The sequence below is a fragment of the Sus scrofa genome, chromosome 17 (assembly GCF_054392235.1).
Source record: "Sus scrofa isolate SSC_HxYL_T2T_F1_AM1 chromosome 17, Sscrofa_HxYL_maternal_Yorkshire_Landrace_v2.0, whole genome shotgun sequence".
Classification (NCBI taxonomy): Eukaryota; Metazoa; Chordata; class Mammalia; order Artiodactyla; family Suidae; genus Sus; species Sus scrofa.
The window spans coordinates 44303130-44314706 of record NC_139399.1 but is presented as its reverse complement, the minus strand read 5'-3'; the positions used below and the strand labels follow the sequence as shown (position 1 = coordinate 44314706).

General features: G+C 51.1%; 1 protein-coding gene across 1 annotated transcript in view; it reads right to left on the bottom strand.

Moving 5' to 3' along the window:
* Nucleotides 1–212: 212 nt before the first annotated feature.
* The window catches only part of BPIFB4 (BPI fold containing family B member 4), a 29240-nt gene continuing 17875 nt past the window's right edge, over nucleotides 213–11577 (bottom strand). Inside the window, exons 11-16 of the mRNA XM_021077979.2 lie at nucleotides 10704–10874; nucleotides 8442–8509; nucleotides 6739–6781; nucleotides 5043–5106; nucleotides 1684–1760; nucleotides 213–555 (exon numbers count right to left, since the gene is read on the bottom strand). Of these exons, the coding sequence (XP_020933638.1) occupies nucleotides 532–555; nucleotides 1684–1760; nucleotides 5043–5106; nucleotides 6739–6781; nucleotides 8442–8509; nucleotides 10704–10874 (447 nt within the window). The 3' untranslated portion in view covers nucleotides 213–531. The remainder of the gene's footprint in view (nucleotides 556–1683; nucleotides 1761–5042; nucleotides 5107–6738; nucleotides 6782–8441; nucleotides 8510–10703; nucleotides 10875–11577) is intronic.

The window sequence follows — 11577 nt, the reverse complement described above, 5'->3', positions numbered from 1 at the left end:
CAAGGCCGGCGCTGAAGAAGGCAGCGAGGACTGAATGAAGGCCCCGCCCTGCGCATCCTCAGGGTCCTTAGAGACGTCTGGCATTTTTGTCATGAACTGAACCAAACTACCCTTCGTGCGCTCTAGCAACATCTACCAGGATCCCCAGTGAAGGCTTGGAAGAAACACTGAGACCCTGAGCAAGGGTCCTTTGAGGAGACTCACCCCATCTGCAGGGAAAGTGGAATTTTTTTTTATTGAGAGCAAGACGTACGCAGGGTGGGTACCAGCGTGGAGTCGGAGAGGTCTCGGTCCTCAAGGTGACCTCCTACCCCCTGCCGGGGTCCGACCATGGATGGGATTATTTGCCAATAGGGCCAAAGGCTGGGTCCTTTCTCATGGTCAGGGTAGGTGAGAAGAGGGGTGGAAGGATGGGGAGGGACCCTAGGTGGGGCTGAAGGGACGTGGAGCTGGGCACTGTGACAGGCTGAGCCTTTCCAGGGATGGTTCTGGCTTCTTTCACGGCTGCAGCAGCATCTCTGCCTCTGTCATTCAAGTACTCAGCACCAGAAGGTCCTTGGGAGGCAGAAAGAGAACCCAGTTAGTGGGTGGGGTGGTTTCTGGCCGCAGCCTCAGCAGACAGTTGCCTGCCTTCGGAGCAGGCAAGTCACATTTCTCAGCAGCAGTAATTCTGCACAGCGGAGACAACTGGGGCCTGAGAATCACCCTGGCTGTGTCATTAGCTTGCCCTGTACGTGGGCTCATGGGCAAGACACTTCCCTCCCTGCCCCTCATCTCCTTCTTTTCCAAACTAAGAGAAGCAGGCCTGAGCCCCTCTCCATGCGCTTCCCAAATCCAGTTTTCATAATTAAAAATGTCACAACAAAATAAATAATAAAAGTAATAGACTTAATCCATGGAACAAAATAAATTCCCATGTATCCTTACAGACATAAATAATGAGTAAATAAATAAATGAGAGAGAAGAGATGGCTTTTCTTCACAGCAGAATTCCAACTAATACATGTGAAAGGAATTACAGAAACGGCAAATCACCACTGAGCAAACAGCCCAGTAATAACTGTTGCCGGCAAGGGCCATCCATCCATGTACGCCAAAATTAGGGGGAGAGAGTATGATGAGGAACAGGATGTTTGCAGAGTCACGAAGTATCTCCCCATGAGATATTTATTAGTCACAAAAAGAAAAATAGTAACTTAAACAGAGGAGTCTGGCAGGAACCACCTTAACCACAAAGTCAAAGCGAATATCGCCAGGAATGAGATGCTGACATCATGTGCCCCAACACAGTGCGCTGAGAAGGGCGGGGCATCATTGGTGGCATTCTTGCCAAACATACAGGACCTCAATCTCATCTCGAGGAAATATCAGGTCCAAATCGAGGGACATCCCACAAAAAGGGCCAGACTCATCAGAAATGCCAAGGTCATCAAAACAAGGAAAACTGAGGAACTGTCACAGATGGAAGGCCACTAAGGAGACGTGACAACCAAAGGCAAAGTGGAATCCTGGATCCCAAACCAGACAAATGCAGATCCGGTGATGGTGACACCACAGCAGGAACTCCAGCCCCATCCTTTAAAGGAAGAGGCCCCTGTGGCCCCGCCCTTCATCCTCTTTCTCCTCCCTCCTCCTCTCCTGGCTGCATCAGGCAAAGCAGAACAAAGCAAGGTCTCCCCTTACCTCCAAGATGTCGATGTCTGCATTGCTGAAGTCGATGTTGAGGATTTTGGGGAGAGGGACACCAGAACCCAGCACGGCTGTGGGGGGAAAAAAAATCAACCACAGTCAGTGCGGCCAAGAGGCACGGTCTTCCAGAAGCCACCAGTATTTTCAAGAAGATGAGCCATTTCTTTGATGCCTCTAGGCTTTGGTCCTTGCAGGTCCTCCTGCCCCAGCACACTCCCTCACCCTTGCCTGCCCGCTGAATTCTGAGCTTCCCTGAGCCTCGGGATGTCACCTCTACAAAGCTTCCTCCACCCCAGGCCAAGCATCTCCGGGCTGCCACCACCCTTCCCAAACAACCCCATTAGAGAAATCATAGCATATTAATCCCCTTTCTCTGCAGCTGTCACCTCCACCAGATTATGAGTTTCTTTGGGCAAGGACTCTGTCCCCAGCATCGCCCAGCCCCAGGCGGGGCCCGGAGGAGGAGACAGGTGTTTGTTGAATGAAGGTGTGGGAGGATGCAGGTGGGGCCCCAGCAAGTGACCACCAAGTACTGCTTGGTTTCGACTGTCAGAGCCTAAGCAGACATGCTGGCTAATGTTCTAGAAAGAAAGAAGGAAAAGAGGAGATGAAAAAGGGAGGCAGGAAATGGCAGGTGGGGGGAACAGGATTGAGTGAGGTTGAACAGACTTCCTGACTCCAGCAGGATCTTTTTTTTTTGTATGTTTAGGGCTGCACCCACAGCACATGGAGGTTCCTAGGCTAGGGGTCCACTTGGAGCTACAGCTGCCAGCGTACACCAGAGCCACAGCAACGCGGGATCCGAGCCGTGTCTGTGACCTACACCACAGCTCACGGCAATGCCAGATCCTCAACCCACTGAGCAAGGCCAGAGATCGAACCCTCACCCTCATGGTTACTTGTCAGGTTCTTAACCCACTGAACCACACTGGGAACTCCTCTAGCAGGATCTTTCAGAGACTTAAGGGCATTGTGAATCTACCCCAAGGGATTCTATTCAGTATTTCCCAAACTTGCTTGGCCACGGAAATCTTTTCTCAGAGCATCTTGTGGGACTAGTTTTCTACAGAACCCATTTTGGGAATCATGGATCTAACCCAGTCTCTCACTTCTGAGAATAGTAAACTGCACTATAGCGAGACTAAGGGACTTGCTGCCAAGTTCAAAGCACCTCTTTGAGGCCACGCCAGGATGGGAATCTCCAGATCTCGGCTCCCAGGTCAGCCCAGCCCAGCCCCTGACATCATCCTCTCCTGCCAGGGAATGAGCATAAGCTTGGTGACCAGTGCTTTTCTGTGAACCCGATTCTGCCTCCTCTGGCGACAGTTCCCAGAGTAAGGATCTGCTTGACATCGAGAGCTCTCCAAATGAACCCAGCTGGCAGAGCTGATAGCGCCCCGCTTCATCCTCTCTTCCAGGAAGTGGAACCAGGGAGAGAGAGGTCGGAGCCCAGCAGCATGAGGGCTGGAGACCAAAGTTTCCAATCATAACAAGGTGACTGATGGGGCCAGTGTCCCAGCCTCCAGGGGCTTCATAGTTCAAAGAGTGGCCGCAGAGAGGAGGCACCACACTCAGTCTGTTCTAGTTATCAAGTTAGGCAAGTAAACCCTGCTACAATGTGGCTGCCTAGGGGGCAGATTCTGGGTTAAGAGGTTTGGGATAACTGTAAGAACAACTTTAGCTTTCTCTGTACTGATTGAATTTCTTTCTTTTTTTTTTTAAGGGACATACCCGAGGTATACAGGAAGGTCCCAGGCCACGGGTCAAATCAGAGCTACAGCTGCCACAGCCAGAGCAATGCCAGATTCGAGCCACAACTGTGACCTATGCTGCAGCTACAGCAATGCCAGATCCTTAACCCACTGAGCAAGGCCAGGGATTGAAACTGCATCCTCATGGTTACGAGTCAAGTTCATTACCACTAAGCCATGATGGGAACTCCTTTTTTTTCTTTTTGAGGCTGCACTTGCAGCACATGGAAGTTTTCAAACTAGGGGTCGAAGGGGCGCTGCACCTGCCGGCCTATGCCACAGCCACAGCAACACCAGATCCAAGCTGCAGCTGCAAACTATGCCATAGCTTGTGGCAACGCCGGATCCTTAACCTGCTGGGCAAGGCCAGGGATCGAACTTGCACCCTCATGGACACTCTGTTGGGTCTTAACCCACTGAGCCACAACAGGAACTCCCTAACTTTTTTTTTTTGGCTGCACCTGCAGCAGGCAGAAGTCCTAGGGCCAGGGATCAAACCCGTGCCACAGCAGTTACAATGCCATATCCTTAATGACTAGGCCACCAGGGAACTCCCCTGATTGAAATTTTTATAATAATAATGTATGCATATAGTCCCTTATAACTAAAAGTACACAAATTAAACAACAAATACACAATTAAAAATAAGTTAGGAAGACAACCACATGAATATATTTAACAATACTGAACTGTGCATTTAAAAATGGTCAAGAAGGTAAATTTTATGTTATGTATATTTTACCACAACTAAAAAGAAACATACAAAAATTTCCAGAAATATCTTGGACTGTATTTTAAAAAATAGAGAAAGAAGAGTTTAGAAGGAAATATACCCAGATGTTGGGATTAATTGCTTCTGGGAGGTGAGGTTTTCTTTTCTAAACTGTTCAGGACTTTCTAAAATGTACACAATAATTTTCATCTATAATCAGAAGTTTGCATAGATAATCAGAAAAATCAGCCAAATAAGGGGAGGAAATATAGCAAAAGCAGAAAATAAGGATGTTAATGGAAGTCATTTGCATGTTCATGGACTTCAAATGTAACATTTGCATTCAGAGGCTGAAATAAATAAGCTTAGAATGAAGTTCTCAGAATACTATTGATGGGAGTTCCCTGGTGACGGCAGGATAAGGATCCAGTGTTGAATCTGCTGTGGTACCGGTTTGATCCCTGGCCTGGAAATTTCCACATGCCACAGATACAGCTGAAAGAAAGAAAGAGGAAGGAAGGAAGGAAGGAAGGGAAAGAAAGAAAGAGAAAAAAAGAAAGAAAAGGAACTACTATTGAGGTAAAAGAGCTATGCACAAAATATGCCCCACAGGAGTCCCCACTGTGGAATAATGTGATCAGTGGCATTTCTGCAGCTCCAGGATACAGGTTTGATCCCTGGCCCAGCATGATGGGTTAAAGTATCTGATGCTGCCGCAGCTGCAGCATAGGTTGCAACTGTGACTTGAATCTGATCCCTGGCCCAGGAATTCCCTATCCCATGGAAGGGGGAGAGGGCATAAAAAAAAAAAAAAAATAGGCTCAACAAACCAATAACCACCCAGTCCTCAAGTCACATGCTCCCAGAGAGGCCCTGACACCTGCTCTCACCATTCATTGCGGGCATGAACGCCAGGTCAAAGATCTTCCCGACCAGCACCTCCATGAGGCCGACCTGCAGTGGAAGGATGAAAAGGCAGTGGTTGGCTCAGATCCGAAGGGATCCTTGAGGCCCTGACCTGTGATCAGAGATGAAGCTGCACAGCTGCCCCTGGAGAATATGGGAGCTGGAGAGCCCCCGGGATTCTGGAGCCACCAAGCCACTAACCCCAAGGTGCACCTGGTCCACCTGCTCCCTGTGCAGATGGGAGGGCTGAGGCCCGGAGGGAGGCAAGTATTGGTCCGAGGCTCGCGGTAAGGCTCAGGTCTCCCTGGTCATGATGATGAAGCCACAATGGTGGCTCAGAAGTCCCTGGGGCTCTGTAGCCAGCACTTCAGGTTCCCACCCCAGCTCAGCCTCCATGGGCCTTTGGGCAGGTTCCTTCACCTCTCTGACCCTCAGTTTCCTTGGCTCTGAAATGGGCCAGCAAGCTTCGCTTGCATGATGGTGAGAGGATCATGTAAAATGCTTGGCCTTGAGTCTTTTCATATATAATCTCTCTTCTGTAAACCTTGGTTTCTACATCTGCAAATGGGACTAGGTAATTCTTACTTCATAGGGTGCGTGTCAAAACCCAACTTAAGTTCCTCTGTGTCAAATACCTGCCGTGGTGCAGTGCCACGTGGCACTACGGTGACAAGACCTTGGACCTTAGATCCCAGCACTGCTTCTTACTGGCTCTGTGACCTTAGGCAAGTCCCTTAACTTCTCTGTGTTTGAGTTTCTTCTTTGGGAAGTGAGCTAAAAATTGTACCCAATCGTAAGTTTGTTTTGAGGATGAAATGAGAAAAGTTTGCTACAAAAAATACTAAAAGCCTCATTTAGTGCCTGGTGCCAATCCCTGTTGTTCCATAAATATTCACTAATTTCACATTAACTATTGGCATCTTTTTCCACTGCCCTTCTCTGGACGCCAGTCTCTCCATTTATACAATGAAGCTCATCACACCAATGCCAGGGCTTTTTTCGGTGAGAAAAGCCTCCAAACGAGCAACACAGTGGGTTTGCCTGTCTCTGCACAAGTGGGAATCTGACCCAAGCTTGTCCCAGAAAGCAAGCATCTATTTCATGATCAATTTATGAAAGAAAATGGCATTTGTGACGCTTTAGGTGGGGTAGGGGACTTGAGAATGAACAAAAGAGATGTAACAGGACCAAATTCTAGAGTAGGAGCATCTCAGATTCACAGATCCTTAGAAAAGCAGAATTCCAGAATGTGGGGGTCAAAGGGGGGTCGGACATAAATCTAAACCTGTTTGCTTTACAAATGAGGACAGCGGCTCAGAGGGGGTCGGTGTTGCCAAGAGTCACTGACAAAGCTGAGCCCCCTGATCCAGGGAGGGAGGGGGCCCCAAAGGACATGGCTGCCCCCATTGCCCCCCACCCTGGGGTGGAGGAATTTGGGCCAAGTGATCTCCCTGAGGGCAGTCAGTTGAAATGGGACACCATAGGCGGAGGAGGAGCTGGGAGCCTGGGCTACTGCCCCCCACTCACTTTGTAGGCCTCAGTTTGTCCACCTATAAAATGAGGCCTGACGGCACTGGTGCCAATCAAGGCTTTGGAATTCATGGACACCCCAGGCCCCCCACCAGCCTCGCATGGGTGCCATTCCCAGGTCTCACTCTGGGGCCTGAGCTTGGTACTTACGTCAAAATTGCCCACATTTGAGGTTCTGAGGTTGAGGCTGGTCCTGCGGATACAGAAACCGCTTATTAGAAGCAGGAATTGCCTGAGAATCCTAAGGGGCTCACATTTCAATCAATTATCAGAAGCCCGTCCACCAACTTCCTCACGGAGGCCTCTCTCCATCTGAGGGATTCACAGGAATAAGACTGGCCTCCACTATGTACCAGAACTTGTGCCACACACATAAGGCTCACATCACAGCTGTGCGTCCTTGGCAAATACATGACCTCCCTTAGCCTCAGTTTCCTCCTCTGCAGAGTGGGTGGCTGCAGGGATTAATGAGATCATTCAAGCAGGGCCCTTAGAGTCACGCCTGGTACATAGTGATTCCCACTCACGCCTGAGCAATCGCCGCTGCCTCGCTTGCTCCACCAGCAGCCCCATGGGAGAGGAACTGGAGGCTCCCGGGGAACTGGGCAGGGCCATGGAGCTGGGGAGGGGAAGCCCTGGCCTCGCTATTCACAGCTGCTGTGCTATTCTAAGTGGGGAGGCCGGAGGCCTGGGTTCAAGGTCTTGCTCTGCACTGAGAGGGCTTTAGTCTCACTGCATCTGAACCTTACCTGCAAACAGTTCTACCCAAGAGAGGCTGAACCAGACCCGCTCACAGGGCAGAGACATGATGGAGGGATTGGCGTCCAGCAAGAGAGCAACAGTGAAGCCTCTTCTCAGGGGAGAGGATCCGGCTTTGGATTCCTTCCTGATTCCCACTCTCATCCTCTTTTCCCCTTGACTGCTCCATCCACAAGCTCTTTCCTGAGCCTGGAAGTTTGCCCACTCCCAGCTCTTCACCTGGCTGGACACTGCTTCCCACCCAGGCCTCAGTCTCAGACCTTAGAAACTCCTGAATGGCTCTGATTAGCATCATATCACAAGGTACCTTACAAAGCACTAGGGATGTGCTGACAGATTTGCATACAAACTCATTTCTCTGGAAGTGGGAAGAATCACAGACATGGGTCATTGCCAAGAATTAAGTGAATTAAGCCACATGGAAGGTTTAGCTGAAAGCCTGGCATTTAGACCACATCCACTAAATAATAGTTCTGTTATTATGCAGTAATACTCTCCTATGTGGTAAAGACAGTGATACCCATTTTCAGATGAGAAAACGGAGTTTCAGAGCCAGGACATCACTTGGCTTACATCACACAGCCAGTCGGTGGTCACATTCGGATGTGAATCCATACTGCATGGCTCCATGGCCTGTGCTTATAACTATTCAATGCAGCTTCAGGTCAGACAGATCAGAGTTGGCTCACAGCCCCTCTCTGTTCTCACATTGTGGCCTTGAGTAAGTAAACCCACCTCTCTGAGCTCTAGTTTTCTCCTCTTTAAAAGGGGAGTATAGCCCCGACTCCACAGGGCTAAAGTGGATAAGACATGGAGGTACCCAGGGCAGAGCCTGGCACACAGCCACTGCAGCATCATAACTGCCCATGTTTTGTCGCGGTAGGTCCTTCCCTGAAGCTCACAGCTCCACCCATCCTGCCCAGCTGGTGCTGGGAGTCTTGCAGTCACCGCCCATTTTCCCCTGTGCAGCCCCCCAGATGCACCTCGACAGCCATGCCCTCCCTGGTCCCTCAGTGAGGTGGCACCAGTCACAGTGGCACCTAAGAGGCCTTTCTGAGGAGCGGGAGCCAGAGGCAGCAGACAGACTCGCTTACTTGTCCAGCTTGGCGTCGATCATGAGCTTATCATTCACCACGGAAAACATGGCCAAGAGTTCTGTGTCCTGGAGGAAAGAGAAGGTGAATGGAGTGGCGTCCACACTGGCCGTGGCGTCACACCCTGGCCTTGGCTTGCTCGAGGCTCACGGTGCGGCCCCCAGTAACCCTCACCGTGTAATGGATTTTCCCCACTTCCGCAGGGAAGGAGCTGGGAATCATAAATTGCCTTCCTTAACTGCTGTGCCCAAGTGAGTCACAGCAAGGGCTGGGACAGTCCTCAGAAAGACAGTTGTCACAGGAAGCCAAGAAGGTCGGGGGGGTGTTCTTCCAAGTTTCTCTGAGCGGGCTCAGAGGGCATGGGCGTGGCCTGCAGCCCAAAAGCCGGCTTCAGACCAGCCATTGCAGATGGGATTGGTCATCAGCACTGTCAATCATAACTGCCCCGCCCCATCTCAGTACCGGGGTATAAAAGGTCCACACTTTCCGATTCGGAAGCCTCGTTGTAGGGAGGTCCGTCTTTGCCTCCTTGCCCTTCCTGCCCCCCTCCCAGTAAAATAAAGCAAATAGTTCTTATGGAAAAAAAGAAGCCCCAAACACATTCAGGTGATGTTATTAGTTAACAATAATTGGGGTGACGGAGAAGAAGCAGGGGCGGAGGATGCTCATGGTAGGGACCTACACAGGCTCTGGAAACCATCCTGGGGAAACGGCGTGTGCACTGAGGTCTGAAGGATATGGAGGAGTTGGCCAAGTGGGAAAGAGGACGTGAGAGTGACCAGGCAGTAGGAAGGGCGTGTGCAAAAGTGCTGAGGCAGGAAAGAGATTAGCGGAGGGGCCAGAGAAGGCAGAGAGCGAGGAGTGAGAGGACTTCCGGAGACTGGCGTGGGGGTGGGGCCAGACCAGGCTGGCAATTGAGGGCGAGAGGTGTCAGGGCTGATCCTGGGGGCAGTAGGGGTCACAGCAGGGTTCTGAGTTGGAGCAAACGTTTGGACTAATTGATGGAAAAAATCTCCGCCCAGTAAGGACTAATCCACAAGGGCCTGGATCAGGGGCCGCCATCCCCATTCCTGGGTGAGCATCGGCCTTTTACCTCTCATCTGACTACCCCTGGAGTGGAGTCTGCCCTGGCTCCAGTCCAGAACACCCACCCCCCAGACTAGAGGTGGCTCACGTGGTCTCCAGCCCAGAGAGGAGGGACCGTGAAGACACAGCAGATGCGACAGAACCTAAGCCTCTCAGCCTGAAGCATCCATAGTGGAGCGGGAAACGGCACTCAATCCAACTTAACACATTCCTCCCGCAAATATTTACTGAGCACCTACTAGGTGCTGGGTCCCGTGCCAGGCTCCTTACAGTGGATAAGCCAGCTTGTGTCTCTGCCCAGTAACAAACTAACAAACACATGCATTTGATCATGTCCTGTAGAGGTTATGAGCAGAATAAAGCCTGGGAGGCAGACGGGGGCGGGGGGGGTGTTTGAGACAGGTGGTCTGGGAAGGCATCTCTGAGGAGGTGACCTCTGAGCAGAGACCTGATGGAAGGGAGGGAGTGGGCCACGCAGATGTCTGGGGGAAGAGTATTCCAGGCAGAGGGAACAACACGTGCAAAGCCGGGGGGCTAGGGGAGTGGGGGTTGTGCCTGGCATGTTGGGAGAACACCAAGGAGCTGAAAGGTGGCTGGGAAATGCTCTGGAAGGACTCTGTGGACCATTGTTAGGGGAGTAGCTTTTGTTTCAGGCTTGAAAAAAAGCCTTTTGATCAGAGAAGTAACGTGATTTTAAGAGGATCTCCCTCCATGAAATAAGTGTGGAAATTGTTGTGTTTATATCTTTCCCCTACTAGGTACCAGGAACAAGAAAGCCAGAACCATCTGTCTTCTTTCCCCTTTCTCCAGCCTCTAGTAGAAAACATAACACCTAATGGGTGCTCAATAAATACTGCTGAATGAATGACCAAGGACTAATTTGATACACGACCTGTGAGAATAATAGCAGCCAACATTTCTGGAGCCTTCCAAGTACATCAGGTGCTTCTCTGAGCATCTCACCGATGCCCTGCTGCCACCCCCATGATGGTACAGGAGAAAATCAAGCCCAGAGAGGGGCATGACTCACCCAAGGTCACACAGCTAGAAGTGCTTAAAGCCTGGATTTGAATCAGATCATCTGGCCCCCAAACTGGGCTTGTAGTCACTGTGGTGGGGACCGTGGGGGTTGGAAGGAGACTCCTGGAGACCAGGCAGCTACCCGCTCCCACTCACCACGTCGATGAGGCAGATGGTGGTCTCGACGTCATTGGGCTGGGAGACCATGATCTCAGAGGTGGCAAACACCTTCACCAGCGCCTGGTCCTTCTGCAGTGTCACTGTAGGTGGGTTGGGCACCTGGATCCTAATGGTGAGGGGGCGGGACTCGGGATACTGCTGGAATACCTGTGGGTGGACACCGGGCTGGGGTGAGGGGGGCCCTTGGTGGGGAGGGGAGAGGTGTGCTCAGAGTGTCATCAGCCAACCTCTAAGCACATAGCGTGGGGTCCCACCCTGGATACCATCAGACTCAAGAACATTGCTGAGTCCTACAAACCAGGTGTCAAGCCTCCACCCACTGTGGCGTTTGGCCAGAGGGCTGCCTTCTCCTGGCTGCTCACACTGAGTTACCGTGAGACTTCTACGTGATCAGGCCAGCAAAGCTTCAGACCCCATGCCTGACAGGTAGAAATGCTCAAAACCTGGTACTTAGTGGGATCATGCGGTGGGTGGGTGGCGGGGCACTGGGCCTGGTGCTGGACATTCATGACTTCATTGACACATCACAATGCCATAGGGTATTTTTTCCATGTTACAGATGAGGAAACTGAGGCTCAGAGGGAAACATCGAGCACATTTTCCAAGGCCAACAGGAGAGTTGAGGCCAGGTCTGCGTGACTCAGAAGCCTAGGACCTCTCTCCCCTCCCACTGATTCTGGATTCCCCACCGGAATGAGAAAGTCCACAATTTGGAGTGTCTCGCAGTGACATCCCAGAGCAAGGTACAGCCTGCCCCACCCACCTGGATTTGCTGGGGTCTCCAGAGACCCACAGCAGGAGGGATCTGAACCCATTTGCTGCAAACTAATTCCCCCAAAGTTAATTCGCT